General features: G+C 49.6%; 4 protein-coding genes across 10 annotated transcripts; 2 read left to right on the top strand and 2 right to left on the bottom strand.

Moving 5' to 3' along the window:
* Positions 1-223: 223 nt before the first annotated feature.
* ENO3 (enolase 3) lies at positions 224-8,245 on the bottom strand. Of its 5 annotated transcripts, none has more exons than XM_027857169.1 (13): positions 8,185-8,216; positions 6,475-6,519; positions 5,295-5,388; positions 4,848-4,943; positions 4,634-4,692; positions 4,377-4,446; positions 4,115-4,248; positions 2,557-2,779; positions 2,250-2,447; positions 1,659-1,860; positions 979-1,087; positions 753-811; positions 224-633 (listed from the first exon to the last, which is right to left on the bottom strand). In XM_027857169.1, exons 3-13 carry the CDS (start codon positions 5,377-5,379, stop codon positions 564-566), a joined length of 1,305 nt encoding a protein of 434 aa, XP_027712970.1. In that variant the 5' UTR covers positions 5,380-5,388; positions 6,475-6,519; positions 8,185-8,216; the 3' UTR covers positions 224-563. The 5 variants fall into 5 exon arrangements, with proteins under 5 accessions (XP_027712970.1, XP_027712966.1, XP_027712965.1 ...); XM_027857165.1 differs by having other exon boundaries at positions 5,295-5,381; positions 8,185-8,209; XM_027857164.1 differs by lacking the exon at positions 6,475-6,519 and having other exon boundaries at positions 8,185-8,245.
* Positions 8,246-9,743: 1,498 nt separating this feature from the next.
* Positions 9,744-12,599, top strand: PFN1 (profilin 1). Its single transcript, XM_027857141.1, has 3 exons — positions 9,744-9,992; positions 11,773-11,965; positions 12,233-12,599. The coding sequence occupies exons 1-3, from the start codon at positions 9,861-9,863 to the stop codon at positions 12,328-12,330; spliced, it is 423 nt and encodes a 140-aa protein (XP_027712942.1). The 5' UTR covers positions 9,744-9,860; the 3' UTR covers positions 12,331-12,599.
* Positions 12,600-12,911: 312 nt separating this feature from the next.
* On the bottom strand, positions 12,912-17,745 carry RNF167 (ring finger protein 167). 3 transcript variants are annotated; one of them, XM_027857138.1, is made up of 10 exons: positions 17,638-17,745; positions 16,725-16,846; positions 16,318-16,398; positions 15,424-15,549; positions 15,252-15,339; positions 15,064-15,154; positions 14,467-14,572; positions 14,186-14,279; positions 13,368-13,448; positions 12,912-13,285 (listed from the first exon to the last, which is right to left on the bottom strand). In XM_027857138.1, exons 2-10 carry the CDS (start codon positions 16,806-16,808, stop codon positions 13,023-13,025), a joined length of 1,014 nt encoding a protein of 337 aa, XP_027712939.1. In that variant the 5' UTR covers positions 16,809-16,846; positions 17,638-17,745; the 3' UTR covers positions 12,912-13,022. The 3 variants fall into 3 exon arrangements, with proteins under 3 accessions (XP_027712939.1, XP_027712938.1, XP_027712940.1); XM_027857137.1 differs by lacking the exon at positions 17,638-17,745 and adding an exon at positions 17,350-17,594; XM_027857139.1 differs by lacking the exon at positions 17,638-17,745 and having other exon boundaries at positions 16,700-16,791.
* Positions 17,746-17,863: 118 nt separating this feature from the next.
* Positions 17,864-20,920, top strand: SLC25A11 (solute carrier family 25 member 11). Its single transcript, XM_027857140.1, has 8 exons — positions 17,864-18,007; positions 18,500-18,652; positions 18,888-19,094; positions 19,437-19,527; positions 19,611-19,701; positions 19,808-19,907; positions 20,243-20,294; positions 20,508-20,920. Exons 1-8 carry the CDS (start codon positions 17,913-17,915, stop codon positions 20,661-20,663), a joined length of 945 nt encoding a protein of 314 aa, XP_027712941.1. The 5' UTR covers positions 17,864-17,912; the 3' UTR covers positions 20,664-20,920.
* Positions 20,921-21,018: the final 98 nt, after the last annotated feature.

Raw genomic sequence — 21,018 nt, forward strand, 5'->3', positions numbered from 1 at the left:
TTGACCTTTTCCAACAACTTCTGCTCTTAGGGTTTTGTCTCTCTCCTTCCCCCACCCCATGATGTTCTTATATTATGTCTTCTTCCTACAGCTCAGCCCAAACTTCCTCTCTGACCAACCTTCATTTTCTCCTTCTTTCCCCAATGGTCATTTACTATTACTAGTAGCTGACATTTATGCAGGGCTTTGATTTACAAAGTGATTTCACATCTATCATCTCATTTGATTTTCACAACAGCCCCAGAAGGTAGATGGTACAAATATTATTACCTCCATTTTATAAATGAGGAAACAGACTGAAAAAGGGGAAGGTCATATAGACCTTCACCCTCAAGTCTGCTGCCTACAAGTCTGTGGTGTTTTTATTCCACGGTGCTGCTATTCCCTTTTCAACACGGATGTCCCTTTCTCCTGTCCTCTCCCTGAGGCTAAGATGTCCTTTTCTGATCCCAAACCATGATGCCCTAGTCATTCTTGCTGTCCAAAGTGCTTTATTGAGAGGAGTGGTAGAGACAGTGATGAACTCAGATGCCTCTGTTGATCTAGGACATGGTGCCCTCCATTTACTTGGCCTTGGGGTTACGGAACTTCCGCCCAGCAAAGACAGCCTTGTCTCCAAGAGCCTCCTCAATCCTAGGCAGGAAATAAAACAGCAGTGAGAATGGCCACTTCCTGTTCTACCTCTGCCTCACTTTTTCCCTTGGACACCCCCAACCTCCCTTCCATCCCTTCCCCCTGCAGCATCCAGGTACCTCATGAGCTGATTGTATTTGGCCAGCCGTTCAGAACGACAAGGGGCCCCGGTCTTGATCTAATATAATGAGACAAAGGAGGAAAGTTACAGAGTCAAATGGAGAAATGCTACAATCCAGGGATGAGAAACATATGGGGAAAGAGGAAATTCAGGGTCGAGTGAGAGCTTCCAGAAGACTTAGCTCTGGTGGCCACAAGGAGATGAGGGGACGTCCTGTTCCCTACCTGGCCAGTGCAGAGTCCCACCACCAAATCAGCTATGAAGGTGTCTTCTGTTTCTCCAGATCGGTGGCTAACCATCACTCCCCAGCCATTAGTCTGTGCCAGTTTGCAACTACAAGAGAGAGGGGCCCAGGCTCATTACAGCGGAAAGAACATTGACTCAACTCAGACGACTCGGGTTCAAACTCTACCTCTGACACCTACTACCCAGAGGACCCTGGGCAAGTCTCAGCCTCCTTACAGACGAATTTCCTCATCTCTAAAAAGGGGGAGTTGGGCTACATAGCTTGAGACCCCTTCCGGCCCTAAGTCTGTGATCCCATGATCCCTTTGTTTGAACCCAGGTCATTCATCCATTCACACTACATCCATTTTTAAAGTGCTTACAATATATTCAAAGAACTTGGCTGGGGGAGGGAGGTGATGGGGAGAGGATCATGTGTACACAAAACATGTATCAGGGATTCTTGACAAGAGTGAAAGAGCAATGGGGAAATGACCACTGACCTTTTGGGGAGAAGAGGAAGTGAAGATTTTTTTACTTTGAATTTTCCTGGTGAGGCTTCTGGATAGAGGGAGATTGGACCAGGGATATGTGTGTAGGAGGATAACTAATTAATGGGCAAATTTCTAGAACATGGGGTGATTCCCACCTCCCTCCATCTTGCCCACTCGGGACTCACGCCTGGATGGATTCGGTGACAGAGCCAATCTGGTTGACTTTCAGTAAGAGGCAGTTACAGGCTCGCTTTTCTACAGCTTGGGCAATGCGCTTGGGGTTGGTGACAGTGAGGTCATCACCCACAATCTGGATGTTAACTCCAGAAAGAAATGAAGTCCATGTGGCCCAGTCATCCTGGTCAAAGGGGTCCTCAATGGAAACCACTGTGTGGGGAATGAAGGAGATCATGGGGAGAGGGTTAGAGTAAGAACAGAGAGAGGTGCTTTGATGGAGTGGAAAAAACAACGGCCCTGTTGTCAGAGATCCTGGATTCAAATCACAGCTCTAACCTTGTGCACAAAGGAGGGGCAAGAACACTGGGTCTGGATTCAGAGGGCCTGTGTTGGGAATCCCAGCTCTGCTTCTCAATACAGGAGTTATATATATGTTATTATTATTATTAAGATATATGTTATTATTATTAGGTGTAGCAGTAAGAGAGACCACTAGGATCAAAGAAAATACAGTAGACAGAATAAATTAGGGAGGCAAGGGAATAAGGTTCTGGAGTTCTGTAAGGGGGAAGGAAGGATAGGGTCCTTGAGTCCCTTACCAGGGTAGTTCTTGATGAAGCTCTTATATAGCTCCCCGAGCTTCTCCCCAGAGATGTACCGGGCAGGATCATCAGGGGATTTGAAGTCAAGATCATATTTCCCACTTCTATAGAACTCAGAGGCAGCAACATCCATGCCAATCACCACCTTGTCTGGGTAACCAGCTGCCTGGATGGCTGTTTTCAGCAACTCCAAGGCTGGGGGTAAAGGGGAAATTAAAGAAGTAAAACCCCAGTTTTCCCTCTAGCCCCTATTCCCTTTATGGACCCATTCTTTCCCTCCCCCCTCCTCACCCCACTGACTGACCTTCATTGTTCTCCAAGATGTTGGGGGCAAACCCACCCTCATCGCCTACATTTGTGGCATCCTTCCCGTACTTAGCCTTGATGACACCCTTTAGATGGTGGTAGACTTCAGCCCCAATACGCATCGCCTCTCTGAACGATGAAGCCCCCACGGGCAGGATCATGAACTCCTGCATGGCCAATTTGTTTCCAGCATGGGATCCCCCATTGATTACATTGAAGGCCTGGGGGAAATTAAGTGGAGGGAGGTTCAGATTCTGACCATAGTGGGAGAGAGGGAGTGAGATAACACTAGGACTGTAGCATAAGGAAAGACTTGAGCTGTAGAGGGAAGACTGGACATTAAATTCAAAAGATTTCCCTAAGGGAAGAATTTAATTCAGTGACTCAGGAGGAAACTCTAAGACATGGTCTCCACTCTCAAATGGTAAACAGTCCCTTTGCACAAACAAGACTGGTTGTAGTTGATTTTACCTCCACCACATCTCTTATGTCCATCCCTCTCATGCCACTCCCCTCTTTCTCAGACCTTCACTCGCCTCTTAGCCCCATCTCTCCTCTCCCTTCATCCATCATTCCTTTTTCAATTCCAGATTCAATGATCTGCACCTTTCTTGGTCCTTCACACAACTTCTAAAATCGTCTGAAGCAAAAGTCTGCTCCGAAGTCTTCAGTGGCTCACTATCCTATTGTATAGAATACAGACTCCTTATATTTCCTTCAAGGCTGTCTATCATCCAGTTTCAGTGTATACTTAGCCTTATTTTACATTAGTAGTGCAAAATGTGATAACCAAATGGCCTATGAAATAATATTGTAGTTTTGGGCATATGATAATCCACTCCAACTCCTTTGTTCAGTCTGTATTTCAGTCAAACATCATAGTCACCTGTTTTCTTCCTACACCCACCTTATAATACACTCTTTCCACATTTTTGCCTGTTGAAATCAGGATTATAAATTTAGAGCTGGAAGGAAATCCTCTTGCTTGGAAGGAAATTCCTCTACCTAGCTCAGGTACTACCTCCTCCAAGAATGGATATATGCCTGATGACTCAGCTACTACTCTTTGCTGGAACGAATAATTTTTCTGCCTTTATTACATTCTACCTTGTATTATTCCTATTTGTAGTTCATATAGGTTCCTCCCTTATTATCCTGTAAAATAACTGATGACAGGATTGTGCCCCCTTTCATTTTTGTATCCCCAGTGCCTGGCACAATGCCTTGTACATAGTAGGAACTTAATAAATGCTTGTTGATTTGAAGTTAGACTCTATTTGAGATGTAAGTGATCCAGACTACACAAAGGACTGCAAGGAATAGGATGAGAGTTAAGGAAAGACATTCCCAGGCCCTTATCCTGGGAAAGAGAATAGGGTGCTGAACTAGAAAGCAACACAGAGAAGGAGGCTATACTTTAGGAAGCGATCCATCTGGGCAGTGAAGTAGGGTCTAGATTTCCTAAAGAGTTTTTACCCTTGAAAATGGGGGGTAACTTCTGTCTTAAGGCTAAGTTGAAAGGAATGACCCTTGTCCCAGGGTCAAAAAAAGCTAACCGGTACTGGCAGCACAAGGTCTGGATTCCCAGCAAGATCCGCGATGTGTCTGTAGAGGGGTACTCCCTTCTCTGCTGCTCCTGCCTTACATACAGCCAGAGACACACCCAGGATGGCATTGGCCCCAAACTTGGCTGTAGAGAAACCGATGATGTGAGATACTTCTTCACTTGGAGTGAGACCCTTCTCCCCTCCAGCCCCCTCTCCCTTTGGGAATGGGGTTATTCTCTGGTCCCCTCTCCTTTGAAACCCCCTCACTCACATTTGTTCTCTGTCCCATCAAGTTCAATCATGAATTTATCAACTTTTTCTTGATCCACAACACTCAATTTCTGGATGAGAGAACACAAAAAACAAAGACATACAAGGGACTGATTGTGGTTGAATTAAGCAAGGACCTAAGAGGCTCAGGTCATAATTAATGACTGTGGGGAATGGAGGGTGAAAAAGGGGAAAGTACCAGGAATAGGGGAGAGAGGACAAATTTGAGGGATTTCTGGCAGTTCTCTTGACTATTACCTTCTCCAGTAAAGCAGGGGCCAAAGTCTTATTGATGTGTTCCACAGCCTTCAGCACCCCTACGGAAGAGAGCAGAGGTTGGGGATCAATAAGGTTCTGTCTTCCTAGACTAAAAAGATCCCAAGTTCACAAATACCATCCATGGGGTACAATACTCTGCCCACCCTCCCATTTCTCCCCAAACAAATACAATTTCTTTAAAGTAATATCTCACCTTTCCCCAGGTATCTGCTTTTATCTCCATCTCTCAGCTCCAGAGCTTCATAAATCCCAGTGGAGGCCCCACTGGGTACAGCAGCTCTGAATCGGCCTGAGGAGTAAGGGGTAGAAATGAGTTAAGACTACTTCCCTCTCAAGAGCCCAAGTGGGAGGAAACCTAGGTTCTAGGGTCCCAAAACAGAAACCAAGGAAAAAGAGGGACAAAAGGATAAATAGATCTTATTTCTGAGTCCTGGGGGCTGGAGAAGTGGTTAGCTGAGAAGCAGTCTGGGAGGAACCGAGGTTTGGGTGATTAAGGGACTCAATTTAGTTTGGGTCTGGAATATACCAGGAAGGGGTAACAGGGATGTGTGGGCTATAGAATCCAAGAAAAGTTGTGGAGAGAAGTCAGGAAGAGGTGTGTTTGGAGATACATTTGAAGACATGCAGGCTCCCTTCTCACCTTTGGCTGTGTATAGATCCACCTCCACTGTGGGGTTCCCCCTAGAATCTAGGATTTCTCTTGCAAAAATCTTCTGCATTGCCATGGCTGTGGACTTTGTCAGTGAAGAAGTTTTTAAAGAACCAAAAAAAACACCCCCAAAAGCTCCCATGCCCTTTAAGTCTTTCCTCAAGCCAGGAAGGCAGGTGCTGGTACTAAAAATAGCCTAGAAAAAGGTCATAGACCAGAGAAGCCCAGCTCCCTTTCCTTACTCAGAACTCCTCCCATCCCCCCACCAACTTATGCTAGAAAATCTTTTCCCTTTTAATTACCCCCCAATCCCTTTCATCTCCCCCCAACCTTCTCAGACTCTCTTTTCCTTCATTTCACTCTCATTATCCTGCCATCCTATCCATGTCCCTACCTCCAGTCCCCCAATACCTTACCTCTGTTTTAATCTACTATGTTCCCTATACCACTTCTCCTAATTCTTTTAGTTCTCCCATCTCTATTCTTCCTCTCCCCCCTGTCTAGTTTTGTCTCTCTCTCCTCTTCCTATTCCCCCCACCCCCCCTTACCCTACTCTTCACGTTCCTCCCCATCATTCTCACATTCTGGCTATGTCTCTACCTTATCCCATCTCCCTCTCCTCTTTGTCTTGTCTTCCCCAAATCCTTGTTTCCTCCTTTAACACCTCTAGGCTCTACTCCAACCTCTCCCCCATTCAGCTATCTATCTCTCCATCCCCTCCAACTTTCTCATTTTCCAGTCTCTCTCCAGTCTCTCCCCAGTCTGTGGCTATGAATTACAGCTTATTGTAGGAGGTGAGGGAGAGAACCCATCCCTGCCCCTCCCCTACCCCTCTAGAATCGGGCCTAAGAGGTCTCACCACAGCTGGTGTTCCTTGGACAAGGTCTGGGGGTATGGACTGCTGCTGGGACAGTGTCAGGCTATCACTCCTAACCCTGGCATTTATTACTGACCCCGCCCCTATGGCCAGCCCCTCCCCTGTCTACCCCTCCCCAGCTCAGTGACTGGCAGCTAGTAGTTGCCCACCGAAGGCAAATTCACAGTCCCTAAAACACTCCTCCCCCTCTACTGATGCTGTGCCCTCCCCTAAAAAGTCACCCCCCCCTTAATTTCGCCACCCACAAAAGGGGCTTAGCTGGGGGGGGGGTCAGCTATTAAACCTTTCCCTTACCCATTGCCTGGGTTGAATTTCCAGCAGCAAAGGTTAAAGATGAACCTTTAGAAAAGGGCAAATGGGTAACATGAGCCTCTACCCCTTCATGCACAGACTGCTGAGGGGTCTTGGGGGAGGGGAAGTTACACTCATCCACATACCTCCTGGTAAAGAGGCACGTCGGCAGTGGGTCTTAAGGGGAAATTGGGAGGGATCAGGATTTGGCCCAAGGGCCTCAGTATGAATATAGGTTTCTACCAACCACTGGAGTTCAAAAGGTCTATCTTCTTAGGTTTCTTAAAGCTGATGATCTCTCCTCCCTCAAGGATCAGTTCTCAAAGGAAAGGAACCCTGTACCTCCTACACAGTGTGCAAACTTAAACACAGACCTTTGTGGGCCTCAATCTTCCTGTCTCTTTCTTGATCAGCCTCTGTCTTTTTTCCTCTCTATTTTCGTCTGTCTCCTTGTATCTCCATTGGAATCTCGTCTCTGGGTCCTTGTCTGTGTCTCTCTGTTAGTCTCTTTCTGCTCTATTTTTTTTTTCTTTTCTATTAGTTTCTTCTTAGTTAAGTCTGTTTCTGAATGTCTTTCTCTGCCCGAATCTGTTCCTGGCTTCCTCTGTCTCTCTGTCCCTTAGTATCTATGTCCATCTGAAGTTTGCCCAGTATCTCTTTTTCCTTCTCCCAATGTTTAAGTTCAAATATAGGCTTACTGAACACCTGTCTTGGTGATGCAACCAGAGGAGATTCCTACATTGGGAAGTTGGGCTTAGATGACCTTTGAAGTTCTTTCCAAAATCAAGATTGAATAATTTGGAATCTGCTTGTTTCGCTGCCTCACCAAATCGGTCTCAAGTTTCTTTCTGTCCTGGTACATTCAAAAGAGGTCTGGATTTGTGTCGAAAGACCTGAATTTGAGTCCTGATTTTGCCATTTTTTATGTGTGACCTTGAGCAAGTATTGTAGATGTTTCCTCATCCCTTCTGCCTCTGAAACTGTGATCATATACTTATGTGTCTATTTCTTGTCAATGTTTATCTTTGGGTCTCTGAGTATTTTTATTTCTAAGTCTCTTATCTGTTTCCCTTCGTCTATTTCCAAGTCTGTCTCTACTCTTGAGTCTCTCTATCTACTAAGTTTCAGAGTCTGTCTCCCTATGTTTATTTCCAAGTCTATTTGTTTTTGCCTTCCTGTGTCAGTCTTCTGTCTATCCTAGTGACTACTACTTTTGATTGAAACTTTGTAAATGTCTCCTGGTCTCTTAGTCTCGGAATTAATTTTTGCCTCCATCTTTCCCTGGTCTTTCCATGTCTTTCGTTGGGCCTTTGCTTCTGTCTCCTTTTATGTGCCATCATTTGTACCCTCACATCTCCCGGTCCATCATGGCTCTTTCTGTCTTGTCTACTGTGCCTGAGTCCCTCATTCTGTCTTTGCACCTCAGAGTTCGTTTCTTTCTGCTTCTGAGGCCTTAAATCTTTAACTCTCCTAAATCTGAGGCTCTCGGCCTCCTCTGGTTTCTCTAAATGAGACTTTGCCCCAGGCTTTTACTCAGTGCTCCCTCCCTCTCTCCGTAGAAGGACAGAGAAGAAGAAAAGCAAACGGACCCGCCTGGGAGTTTCTAGTGTCTCCTCCCAGACGAGAGCTCCTTCGCCCAGGCGCCTGGGGGCCTCCGTGACTCACCACCCTCCCAGCCCGGCTCTGCGCCTCCAATCACTCGGCCTGACTCACTTGGGTCTCGGGATTCTCTCCCCACAATCCCATTACCATCTATGCCCAAAGCCGACCTCACGTTATCTCATCCGGGCCCCTCCCTCCCCCTTCGCTTATCTCCCAAAATCTGGGCCTGTCCCGCCCCCCCCGCCCCCCGGTTATTTTCCGCTCCGCCCTTCGGTGAGTGCAGACTTGGGGCGGGGGGGGGGGGGTGGCAGAGGTCAGGCGATCCGGGGAGGCGAGTGCCTGCCACGAGCCCTAGAATACGGCACCGCCCAGGGCAGAAGTCAGGGCGGCTTCGCGCATTAGGGACCGGCACCTGGGTCCCCCTGGACTGCAGAGACCCCGTGGGATTCTAGAAATTAAGTGAAAGCAAGCCGACCGGAAGCGGCCAAGCCCCTGGTCGGGGGGAATATGGGGAGGGGGGAGAAGCTCGCTCCGTCAGCCCCAGCAGCCCGGATCGCCTCGGCCCCTCCCTGCCCCGCCTCGTGCCCAGCGGGCCCGGAAGCTGGCAAACCGCTTCGTGTCCCGGCAAAAAGTTTGGAGGAAAAAAAAAGCTTCCATGGCCCTCGCTCCTCCAACGTGCTCTAGTCTGTGGTCCCATCCCTCCGTCCTCCCCCCGTAGCTCGTCCCTCCCCGCCAGAGGCTTCCCCAAGTCTCGGCCCAGTCGGCCTCAAACCTGGCGGCAGGGGGGGGGGAGGGGAGGGGAGCGGGGGGGGGCGGGCCGCGCTATGGGTGGGGCTCCCGTCCCGCCGAAAGCGGAGGGATATTTCCCCAGCGAAACTAGAGACTGGAGAGAGCGGCGTAGGGCCTGCTTAGAGTGGGGAAGTGGCACACGTAGGACCCCAAAGGGGCAACAGAGGAACCTAGTAAGCCTTCCTTTCTTTCCCTCTACTTTCTCCCTGCCAAGAGAGAAAATAAGACTGCATTGGCGGGAGAAGCGACCAGGGAACCCAGAGCGAGACACGTTTCCTTCCCTCCCCGGCTAAAAAAAAAAAAAAAATCTGAGCATGCGTATCCCCGCGCAGGCGCAGCGGCGACTCCCAATTTCCACTTCCACGATCCCCACCCCTTTACGGCCCGCTGGGGAGGAGACTTTTCCTTCCATCCCTGCCTGCCTCGCCCAGCCCTCCCCAAGTTCCGGCTCCTCCTGGGCCTTCCAGCGCATGCGGCTGAGTAAATCATCCCTGCATTCCGAGCTGGGGGCTGGGGTAGAAAAAGAGTGTTAAAAATTTAACCCGGTTTATGCCAGACCTTCCTACGATTTGCATTATTTGGGGCTTGCATAGTGTCCGTTTTCACCGTCCTTATCCCCTACCGGAGTTTGATTTATTCCCTAAGATGCGCCTAACATCCTAACCCTACATTCCCACCCCCACTCCCGCCCAGAGGTCCTTTTAATGCATTCAGCAAATTTGGCTACTGGGGAGGGGGAGTAGTTTTAAAAATTGTTATTTGCAAAGTTTTTGGTCTCAGGGGAGGCGGAGGGGGAAAGAAGAGGCGGCCCCGCCTCCACTGTCGCTTGCAGGAAAAAAAAAAGGAGGGGGGAGGGGGGAGGAGGAGCAGCAGGACGAGCAGGAAGCAGAGCTGAAGGCAGCAGAGAGAACGGAGCAGCGAGTCCGGACAGCAGCGCGTGTTCCGAGCTCTCCGCCACCCCCTGCCCGCAGTAGCAGCAGAGCCAGACCGCCAGCGATATGGCCGGTTGGAACGCCTACATCGACAACCTCATGGCGGACGGGACCTGTCAGGACGCGGCCATAGTCGGCTATAAAGACTCGCCCTCGGTCTGGGCCGCCGTTCCCGGGAAAACCTTCGCCAATATCACGGTATATAGAAAGGGGGCAAGCTAGGGCCTGGAGGCTGTTTGGGGGGGAAGTTCATTTTGGGGTGCATTGGAAAGCGGGAGATGCATTTGGAGGTTTGGTCGGGTTTTTGTTTTTTTTTTAAATTTCAGGGCTGGTGGGGGGATGGGGAAGTTAAGGGTTAGGAGCAGAACAGCCGGAGAGATTGGGGGCCTGAGGGTCGGTTTGGTTGAGAAATCTCGGCCAGGCTGGGCGGTAACAGGATGTAAGTGAATTTGGGCAGTTGTGGGGACACTTGGGTGCCGCGCGGAAGACGCTGGCGCTGGGGTAACGGGACAAGGGGCAGAGAAGTGGTTTCCCATCCTTCCTCTTCTCGAAGGCCTGGCTTTCACCTCTCACCACATTTTCCTTTTGACTTTTTGCGCCGAGGCCTTTAAATGGATTCTCGGGTAGCATTGCAAACCCGCCCTCCCCCCTCGACCGTTTTTCCCCCAAATTCCTGGGACTCCCGCTCCATAGTCCTCCTAGCACCACCACGGTTCTGAGGGAGGGCGTTACATCCGGGGCACAGGGCGGGGAGGGGCGCCAGCCGCCCGGTTCATCAGACACTTCCGCCTCCCCCAGGGCGGGGCGGGGTGGATGGGAGATTTTTCCCCCTTAACCTTTTTTTTTTTAAGGGGATGGCGGGGCGCCCCTGCACTTCCGGTTGCATGCATACGCGCCCCCACTCGTTCCACCATTGTTCGCCCCCATGGGGGGGGTGGGGGAGTAGAAGGAAGCCAAGGCTCCTGGAGCTTCTTGGTGCCTAGGGGCTACTCCTGGCCAGGCCTGGCTCGGGCCTGTTCTCTCAGGGCATTGCCACTCCCTGCACCTCCTTACAAGCTTTTCTTCAGCCCCCGTATTTCCCCATGGCCTTACTCATTTGGGGTCCTGCTATTGCACCCTTCCCCATTGGCAAATTTCCGTAAAGGAATTCATCTCGCCTCTCCATTTCCCTCAATCCGTTTTAATGTCAGAAGTGGGGTTGAACGGGGAAGTTTTAGGGAAGTTTGGTTGGGGGTAGGAGGGTGGAATAGGGAGTCATAAAGGTCAGAGGGCTCTCTCCCCAGTTTAGCTTGCCCGGAAGTGGGGAGGGGGAGCGGAAGTTTGAAGTGGGGATTTCCGGGAGCTCAGTGGCCGGATGTGGGGTTGGTGGGGTGTGGGGGGTGTAGAGGGTAGAGAGGGTGCTTTAAGTTATTTTTGATATGAGAGAGCTACCAGCTCCCTTGCATTAGCACCACTGCTACCAAAAAATAAAGTTTTCTGGTTGCTAGAGTTTGCAGGATCCATTGGGCTCCCACCCCTAGTTGTCATCTGGGCCCCAAACCACCAACTAATGTTCTCAGACCCAGGAATCCAGGGCCCCCACTCTGAGCTTGGCTGAGCCTTTGCCCAAATAAGGGCATAGCAGCTTTGTTCTATCCCCGGCCCCTCCTCCTCTGCTTCTGCTTTCCTGAGGGGAAAAAGCCATGTGCTTTCATATACCCTCATCTTTCACAGACTCTTGGCTCTCCTACTTTTCATCTTAACAGTTTATAGTAGATTTTGAGTTGACTCTCCCAATCTTTTACCTCTTGGGAAAATGGTGAGGGGCTGTTGAAGTGAGTTCTTGAGGAATTATACACTCATCTGTTTACATTCAGACCCAAACTTCCTTGGAAGAATTACCCACACAAACAGGGAGGGGGAGGAGTGGGAGAAAGCCACACAGTTCTTAGATTCTTAACTTCATCCTTCTATGTGCCTCCCTCATTCCATGCTATAGCCAGCTGAAGTAGCTGTATTGGTTGGCAAAGATCGTTCAACTTTCTTCGTAAATGGGCTGACACTTGGGGGCCAGAAATGTTCAGTGATCAGGGATTCGCTGCTGCTAGATGGAGAGTACACCATGGACCTTCGTACAAAGAGCACCGGGGGTGCTCCCACCTTCAACCTCACTGTTACCATGACTGCCAAGAGTAAGTTGTGACAATCTTCTGGTCCCTAATCTTAAACACAAAATGTTTAAATGCAGGTGTGTCTTTAAAGTATATTGTTAGATAAATACTGGCTAAAATTTTGCTTTCTGGTGAGGGTTTGTTTACTTCCTTAGCTTTTTCATCTATTTTTCCACCTAGAATAGTGTTTGAGGTGTTAGATGTGGGGTTGTTGACTAACAGGCTTAGAATTGGTTACAAGTGGTAGGGGCTGGGAGTACTCAAATCTTCCTTTTCTTCTATTCTTAGCGCTAGTCCTGCTGATGGGGAAGGAAGGTATCCATGGGGGAATGATCAACAAGAAGTGTTATGAAATGGCTTCCCACCTTCGACGCTCTCAATACTGACCCTCCCTGCCCCCCCCTTCTTCCCCAAGGCTTCTGCACCATTTTCCTCACCATTGTTTTTTTGGGCCATTCCCCCACCCACTTGTTGCTGCCAAAACTACACCTGGGGGGGGGGCCAGGTTGGATGGACAGGTGCCCCCCCCTTTCCTTTTGAACCTCCTTCCTGTGTGTAGTTGGGAAGATTTTTTTTTTTTTTTTTGAAAAATTTTTGTTGGTTTTTTTTTCTGGAAACTTATATTGGAATATGAATAAAAGATTCTACTAATAAAGGTGTGTGTGATGAGGACTGGAATCTGCCAAAACAGGGTGAATTCCAGAAGAGCTGGCCCTACCATCTGTGGGTTCCAGGGAAAAGCAAAACAGTTCAGTAATGTGCCTCAGTAATGCTGGGAGGTCCCAAGTCTTAAAGGGTGGTGTGTAACTTTTCCCCCTTCTGGAAGATTGTCGCCTCCTAGTAAGCACTAGGAAAGAAAAGCTACTTGTCATTTCAGCATTCCTTCCTTTCCCTCCTCCACCAAGAAAAACAACTAGACTAAAGGTGTTCGTGAGGGAGGGGGTCCTGAGAAAGACTCCACCCCTGGTCCAGAAACAAACAATTTTATTAACCCAACAATGAAAATCTTTAGATGTAGAAGGGGAAGGGCCTGGCCCTACCCCAGGAAATCCTCAAAGAAGGAAGGTGCAAATTCAGGTCAGACAAGAAGAGCCGAGGTGGATGGGGAGGTAGAAGGTTCTTCTGGAAGGGTAGAGGAGAGGGTACCAAAGGAGGGTGGGAGGGTGCTAGAGGGGCCTAAAAGGGGGGTCCGTTCAGAGACTGGATTTCCATTGTCCCCATCCTCCTCTGCTTCCTGCTCTTCCTCTTCTTCCCCAGGTTCTTGGTGAACTGGCTGTTTGCAGATTGGACAAGTCTTCCGGGTTTGGGTGAGCCAGAGATCCACACAGTGGCTATGATAGGCTAGGAAAAGACCAAGATAGAAATGGGTCACATAAGAAGGGAAATAGAGTAACAACACCCTTGGGGGCGAAGTATTCCTTACCATGAGCACATGGTAGTATCCTCAGCTTGTCCCCATCCTCATAGTCTTCCAGGCAGATGGCACATACATCATATTCATCACCTAGTTGGGAAAAGAATGAGATGAAGGCCCCTACTTAGCCTATCATTGACTTGATTCTGGTTTAAGGGTTATTAATCTCTTGTATCATGAACCCCCTTCTCAGAATGTTTTGTGAAAATGAATAATTGAAATAGTTATCAAAATATTTTTTAAAAACCCCAGGTTAAAATCCCCATTTTAGGTGTTTTCCCTAACTAAATCCAGCTATACAAACTCAATAGTAAAAAGTCCCTGCAATGTGCTGCTTATGCCAACTTAATCTACCTTACCTCTCTACCTTCCAATCCTAATCACTTTTTTTTTTTAAACAAATAGGAAAACTAGAGGCCAGGATAGAAAAAGATTTGTCCAAGGTCAACGGACTCAATGCAGAAAAGGCAGGCTGGAGGAGGATGGTGGGAGAGTAGGAAGTGATGAACAGAGGGATCAGGCCAGCAAGGGGTAGAGGTGAGGGGAAGTGGTTTGGAGAAGGGAAGATGAGCAGAAATGGGGAAGGAAGGGCCAGACCTCAGCTCCAGCCTTATATGGACACTAGGCCTGAGGTTTTTTGTTTTTCTTGCCTTTAGCCCCTTTTTCTGTTTTGTGCCTTTTCTCTTTTACCCTTGCTCTGGTCTATGGAGCCTTTCCTGCCTTCTATCTCTTGTTTTCAGACACTGATACCCAGACCTTGATAGTGTTTGGGTCTGTCCTCCCTGCCTCTTGCCTGTATGGAAGGTCATCCCAGAACCCTGCCTCACCCTTCTGATAGTTATGGGTGGGAATCTGTTTCAGCTGTTCTTTGCTCAGTCGGTTCCTTTGGAGCCGCTTCCGGTGCTGTATACATCGAACTACCTGGCAGGGGGAAGAGGAAAGACACTACCTGGCAGAAGAAAGGAGAGGAACCCACCCTGGAAGCATCAAAAAGGCCTGGCCAGTTCAATCCAGGTTTCCTCTCCCCTCATAGAGCTGGCGTGACTTCACAGTCTATGCCTCTTTCCCAAACCCCCAGAAAAACAGACCTTGCCCAAAGTTAACTCACCAGCACAGCCCCCATGGCCAGAACCAGCAGGCCCACAACCCCAGTGAAGGGAATGAGGTAATAGCCTAGAGGGAAGGTGTTGTCTGGGACCAGCAAGACTCGGGCCCTAGGAAGGGACAATGGGAGGGAGGGATCAGAGAGCATAGCAATGGGGGGGGCATTCAAGGACTGGAAGCGAGGGAAAAGGAAGGGAAATAAAAACTCAAGTGCAAAAGCTCATATTTCTCTAATACTTTATGGTGTACAAAACTTCCTCACAACAAACCTGTGGCATAGGCAATACAAGTTGCTTGTTCATATTTTGCAAATGAGGAAACAGGCTCAGAGAGACCTGCCACAGTCATAAAACTTAAGAAATGGAAGAGCAGGGATTCAAACTCATGAGTCCTGTGCCCTTCCCACCAGAGCTTAATGACTCTGGAATATGGTATGTCAGACTGAGATAAAAGAATAATTATAAGAGCATGGGGGAGGAGGAGGGGGCAGGGGACACAAGGTGGAGAGGAAAATAGTGAATGAAAAGATCTAGGGTGGGAAAAGGATTAGGAACACACCAGATATGAATCAGGGGTTAAGGACAGGGAAGACACATCATACCCCTTGTCGTAGACAAAGAGGGAGCGCAGGTACTCTGAGCTTGTCTCTCCCACAAACACTGATGGGATCCAGATCTGCTGCTGAATTTCCTCTGCAGGAATGGGACTGTCATACCAGGGACCCAGGCATCCCCACCTCCCTTCACCTCCCCCCCCACTCCTTAAGGACTCAGGTAACCCAACTCTTACCACTATTCCACACCATATTCAAAAGTTCATTGGAATTCACATTGTAGACCACAGCTGCCCTGTACCCAGCCTTCTGGGCATTTAGAACCTGTGAGGATGAAACCGAGTCAGAGTAATCCCTACCCAATCACTCCAGACCTCTGCTTCCACCATCCCTATTCCCATTCCCCACCTTGAGATCAAAGTTGCAGTCAAATCTCCGAAGCAGGGCAATAAAGGCAGAACCATTGGCAGGAGCAAGAGGTGGAGGATTTATAGGACTACAGGCATTGGCAGGATGAGCCTCCACTAGGAACCCCTGGGAGAGGGAATAAGATTAGGCAGAGACCCAACTTAACTAGAAACATCCAGTTGTAAACAATCTCCTTTGGAATAACTATCCCAAATTCTCCAGTAAGATTCCTGCACACTTGAGTACCCTCTCCCCTAGTAGCTACTTTCATCCTCCACTTCTTGCCTCGGGTGTACACCATCCTTCACAACCACCAGACTCCAGGCTTTCTGCAGGATAAGCTTTTGCTCAGGATACCTACTTCTATCTCAACCCTACCATACTATTCACTCTCCTAGGAAGTAATTCTCAACTTGATTATAAACTCTCTTCCCTCCCAAGTACAAACCATCAATCTCTCCAATCTAGCACCAATTAAATACATGCTGCTATAGAGTTCTAGCTATAAAATATGAAAAAGCCAGGGCTTAACTTTTTTGTGTCATGGACTTCTTTGGAAGTCTGGTAAAGCCTTCTCAGAATAATGTTTTTAAATGCATAAAATGAAATACATAAAATTACAGAAGGATTCAATTGTACTTAAAGTCATCAAAATGTAAAAAAAGTTCACGAACCCCAAGTTACCTGACCTAGTCTAACCCTTATACTTTACAGATGAGAATACTGAGCCACAGAGAAGAAAAGTGATTTGCCCAATGTCACAAAGATACAAAGCAACAAATTCAAGTTTCTAAACTAGGTCTTCTGACTATAGTTCCATTATATTACTAAGTTTACTGTTTACCTAGCCCTTTATGCCCACTGATCTAAACTTGTGTATGATAAGCAACTTACCTGGAGCCCTTCTTGGCTCAGGGAAGCCCCAAAAAGGGCAGGAAGGTCTGCAAAGTCCATGCTGGTGTTGTGGTCAGAGGTCTGGTAACATAAGATTCAGTGCTCCCCTTCGGCCCGATGAAACCCTGCCCCCTCCCTTCCTCAATTCTAATATTGGATACATATAATTTAGAATTGGAAGGGGATTTAATCCAAACCTCTCATTTAGCAAACGAAGAAACTTAAGGCCCAAAGATGGTAAGTAATTAACACAATGGTAGTAACTGCTGGAGAATTCTGGTCCTTTGGCTCCTAATCTAGCATTCTTTCTAACACCCATGGAGTAAGAAAAGGTTGGGGATCCACTCTGTATAGGGAACCTGTTGTCCTAAGCTCAGCTCACCCTGGGCCCAAGTCCCCAGACTCACGGCTCGGATGAGCCCCCAAGTGGGGGTGATCCCCCATAGGACGGTAGCCATTAGCACAGGGAATGGGAAGGCCTCAGGACGCATGGTAGCAGCAGCAGCCACAGGTTGGGGAGGACGAAGTCCTGTAGCCAAAAAGAGAATGGAGTTCTGTTTCAGCGCCCCAGGCCCATCCCCTAAACCCCAAGGATATCCCTCCCAGGTCAAGTAAACTTTCACCCAGCCCGAACTCTCTGTGGTACTGGGGGGGGATGGGGAAGGCGAAATGACAGTTCTTAACAAGGTGGGGCAGTAGGGGCCTCTAGGTCCACTCAAGTTTTGTGATTTGTGGGTAAAAGGGGAGAAACCAAATGGAAAGAGGAACTTCCGGTAAAAGAGAAGAGGCAAGGAGCACTTCCGGACCTGCAGGACCCCCCCATCCCTTAAAAGGGACTTCCGGCCCCCAACACCTGGGCCCACGGGACATCAAAAGTGGGCCAGCCGGTTAAAGCTGGGAATTAAGGCGACAAGGATAGCTACAGATGTGGAGGAAGCCTAGGTGGCCCAAGAAACCTCCTGCAAAGTCTTTTCCCATCCTTCAGGGAAGATTTCCGCTCCCGCTGCCCCCGGGGATTCCCAGTTTACAAACCTCTACTCCCTCCCAGGGCTGCTGGAGCCGCCGCCGCTACCTCAGGTTCATTTAAGTCTCGCGAGAGCTTCCTCACTTCCCTCATCCTCCAAACACTAAAGCCAATTGTCGCGAGAATCTCCCTCGTCACTCCCCCGGCTTCCCTGATCTCACGAGATTTTCCCGCTTTCTCTAGCTCTCTGGGGCCTCCATGCTAATGATGCCCATGCGCTATCCATCGCTCGTTTATTTCAGTTCCCCCAGCTCTCTCTTCTTATTTACGCCCTTCTCCGCGAACTTCAAACCCACCTCCACCTCCAACATTATTCTCCAAGCTCCGCCTCCAATCCTCTGCCTCACTACTCTGGTAGTGGTCCACTTCCTGGTCGCCTCTTTTCTGCGCCTGCGTGCCAGCTTCCAGCTGAAGCGGTGCTGGGGCTGGGGAGAAGGCGGGGCTGCCTGGACTTGAAGAGAGGGAACGCGGAGAGTGTGAGCAAGGACGCGTGCGCGCGCGCGCAGTGTCACCTTGGGTGCGTGTGGGGGCGCGCGTTCACGGGCCCTGGTGCAGCTGGGCATTAGTGGAGATGGCGGCGGCGGCGACTCCTGGGGGCGGCGAAGTGGCTTTAAAGCCCCGCACGTCCCCCAAGTCAGTCAAGTTCCTGTTCGGGGGCCTGGCTGGGTAAGCGTTCTCTTCCCCACACATGTCCTGGCCCGGGCTGGAAGCCGGGCGCTTCTCCGGGGACGGACGGGGCGGCACGGCCGATCGGCCTCGGGGGTAGCGCGGACGTTGCTCACGGCCCGTTACCCCCCCCGCGGCCCCCACGCTGCACGGCTCCCACCGCACGATCGCCCTGGACTGCCGGACGCGTGGCCCTCCTTCACAGAGCCCCCATTACACCTCCGTCCCCTCTTCGGCCCTCGGGCCTGCCGATCCCCGGGTCATTACAACCCGCCGACCCGGCCCCGAGCTCAGCGCGACCCCCTGGCCTGGCACAGCCAGTCTTTGAAAAGTTGCGTCAACACTTAGCCCGAATTCGGACCCCGGTGGGCACACCTGGCCCGTCCACTTTCACACGGCACGTGTCTCAGCGCTGTTGCTCTGAGCACCCGAGGCACTCAGGATGGAGATTCTGAGGGTCTGTCTCTGAGCCCCCTTCTTCCCCCACCTCAGGATGGGGGCCACTGTTTTTGTGCAGCCTCTAGACCTGGTGAAGAACCGAATGCAGCTGAGTGGGGAAGGGGCCAAAACCCGGGAATACAAGACCAGCTTCCACGCCCTTGCCAGCATCCTGAGGGCTGAAGGGCTTCGAGGCATCTACACAGGGTAAATCTAGGGCCAGGGACCTGAGAACTAGAGGCCTGGTGGGCCTTTGGGGAAATGAAGGGGGCAGACGCTGTAGGGGAGGCATGGGGACTGGGAATCAGACCCTGGCAGCTGTGTGGCACCATGGCCAGCTCTTCTCATTGGAGCTGTTAGAAGGAAGGGCCAAAGAAGGGGTTTCCCCTTTCCCATTGGGCCTTGATGCTTGAGTTCCTAACCAGCCTTCTCCTTCCATCAGGCTGTCTGCTGGCCTCCTACGCCAGGCGACCTACACAACAACTCGCCTTGGCATTTACACTGTTCTCTTTGAACGCTTGACTGGGGCAGATGGGACACCCCCTGGCTTCTTGCTGAAGGCTGTGATTGGCATGACCGCAGGTGCCACAGGAGCCTTTGTGGGAACACCTGCTGAAGTTGCCCTGATTCGTATGACAGCTGATGGTCGGTGAGTCATGCCTAAATCCTACCTAAGGACCTACGACCCCAGACTCTCTAGGGACCATTGGCTTGGGAAAAGCAGTGAATTGACAGTCTGGAGACAGGTTCTAGTTCTACTACTTCCACTCTAATTTTGGGCAAGTCAGTTTATTTCTCTGGATGCAATGTTTTCAACTATAAAATGAGGGGATTGATGGTTCTGACTGTGAAGTACTGTGGTTCTTTATAATGCAAAGAGAGTAGAATCACCACTTGGTCGTTCTTGGTCCTTTCCTTCATGACCTTGGCTCTTTCCAGATCCCCTCTCCTGCCCTTCCCTTCCATTCTTAACCTCATTCACTCTTTGCAGGGTGCCATTAGATCAGCGTAGAGGCTACAAGAATGTTTTTGATGCCCTCTTGAGGATTGTCAGAGAAGAGGGGGTCCCTACCCTTTGGAGGGTGAGTGGAAGAGGCTTGATGATTAGGGGAGAGAATGGGGCAGGAGGTGGGGGCTGACATGTTGCTTTTTCTCTTAATGCTAGGGTTGTATCCCTACCATGGCTAGAGCTGTTGTTGTCAATGCGGCCCAACTTGCTTCTTATTCACAGTCTAAGCAGTTTCTCTTGGATTCAGGTGAGTCCCAGACCTTCCCCACCCGCCTGAACATCTGGTCCCCAGTCCATGCTGCTCCAGCCATTCCAAGGGTTTAAACTGTTTTCTCTTTCTCCTGCCACTGTAGGTCACTTCTCTGACAACATCTTCTGTCACTTCTGTGCCAGTATGATCAGTGGACTGGTCACCACAGCAGCCTCTATGCCTGTGGACATTGTTAAAACCAGGTGGGCTCAAGGTCTCTAAGGCAAAGGCAAGGGGATGTCTGGGTTTTCACATATGCACTTACCATTGTTCAGATGGAGATGATAGCTCAATAGGACAGCAAACCAGGTATACCATTTTTTGAGCTCTGGACTTGGAATCAAGAAGACCTGGTCTCTTTTCTTCATTTTCCCTCAATTGTAATATGGTAGAATGAAGCTAGAAAACATTAAAGGGCTCTTCTAGTTATAAATCCATGATCAAAGATTGTTAGCCTTGGTCCCATTCCATTCCACCCAGGCCCCAGCTTTCTCCACGGCTCTAACCTGTTGTTCACCTCTTCTTGTGTTCACCCCAGGATCCAGAATATGCGAATGATTGATGGGAAGCCCGAGTATAAGAATGGATTGGTGAGAATTTGGGGAATTGAGGGAAGTTATTCACCTATCTCTTTGTTCAACATTTAATAAGCAAATATTATGTAAAATATTTGGCCTGTATTCATCCATGGACTAAGGCCTGGGAGTTTTCATACTTGGGTCCCTTGGTTGGGAGGAACAGTGTGGGTTGGGAGGGGTTGGTGTTCCTCTCATCCCCTAAGCCCACCCCTTGTTGCTTGACAGGATGTGTTGGTGAAGGTCATTCGATATGAAGGATTCTTCAGCCTCTGGAAGGGATTCACTCCTTACTATGCCCGTCTTGGCCCCCATACTGTCCTCACTTTTATCTTCTTGGAGCAGATGAACAAAGCCTACAAGAAGTTCTTTCTCAGTGGTTGAGGAGCCCCATGGGTACCTGCGGATCAGGAGGACGTGGCTCCCAGGAATGGGGATTTGAGGAGTCCCTACCCCCCCACACCCCCTGAGCTTTAGTCCTCCCCGCCCTTACCATATATTCACCTCCCAAAGGGGGTGTCTGGATTCTGCCCCCCTCAGCCTCTCATTCTATTTATTTCCCCCAACTCCTTCATTCTTCCTTCCCCCCCCCCCATGTGGTTTCTCCTGATATAAAGGACTTTGATCTGTCCCCTGCTCCAGCTTGGACTCTGCTTCCCTTTTCCTGTGGCCTCTAGGTTCCCCCAAAGAGCCTGGGACTTGTCATCATAACTCTTGGCACCTCCACCCCAGCAACATC

Source organism: Vombatus ursinus, unplaced genomic scaffold (genome assembly GCF_900497805.2).
Source record: "Vombatus ursinus unplaced genomic scaffold, bare-nosed wombat genome assembly UNPS02011916.1, whole genome shotgun sequence".
NCBI lineage: Eukaryota > Metazoa > Chordata > Mammalia > Diprotodontia > Vombatidae > Vombatus > Vombatus ursinus.

Coding starts and splice junctions, on each gene's coding strand:
- SLC25A11 (XM_027857140.1), top strand. CDS start 17,913: ATGGCGGCGGCGGCGACTCCTGGGGGCGGCGAAGTGGCTTTAAAGCCC. Junction 19,528..19,610: donor GGGTCCCTACCCTTTGGAGG/GTGAGTGGAAGA, acceptor TCTTAATGCTAG/GGTTGTATCCCTACCATGGC. Junction 20,295..20,507: donor CCGAGTATAAGAATGGATTG/GTGAGAATTTGG, acceptor GTTGCTTGACAG/GATGTGTTGGTGAAGGTCAT.
- ENO3 (XM_027857164.1), bottom strand. CDS start 8,223: ATGGTAATGGGATTGTGGGGAGAGAATCCCGAGACCCAA. Junction 4,944..5,294: donor GGATCTATACACAGCCAAAG/GTGAGAAGGGAG, acceptor CTTACTCCTCAG/GCCGATTCAGAGCTGCTGTA. Junction 1,861..2,249: donor CTTCATCAAGAACTACCCTG/GTAAGGGACTCA, acceptor TTCCCCACACAG/TGGTTTCCATTGAGGACCCC.
- PFN1 (XM_027857141.1), top strand. CDS start 9,861: ATGGCCGGTTGGAACGCCTACATCGACAACCTCATGGCGGACGGGACC. Junction 9,993..11,772: donor AAACCTTCGCCAATATCACG/GTATATAGAAAG, acceptor TCCATGCTATAG/CCAGCTGAAGTAGCTGTATT. Junction 11,966..12,232: donor TGTTACCATGACTGCCAAGA/GTAAGTTGTGAC, acceptor TTCTATTCTTAG/CGCTAGTCCTGCTGATGGGG.
- RNF167 (XM_027857137.1), bottom strand. CDS start 17,434: ATGAGGGAAGTGAGGAAGCTCTCGCGAGACTTAAATGAACCTGAGGTA. Junction 14,573..15,063: donor CTCTTTGTCTACGACAAGGG/GTATGATGTGTC, acceptor GTCCCTTCCTAG/GGCCCGAGTCTTGCTGGTCC. Junction 14,280..14,466: donor TGGCCATGGGGGCTGTGCTG/GTGAGTTAACTT, acceptor TCCCCCTGCCAG/GTAGTTCGATGTATACAGCA.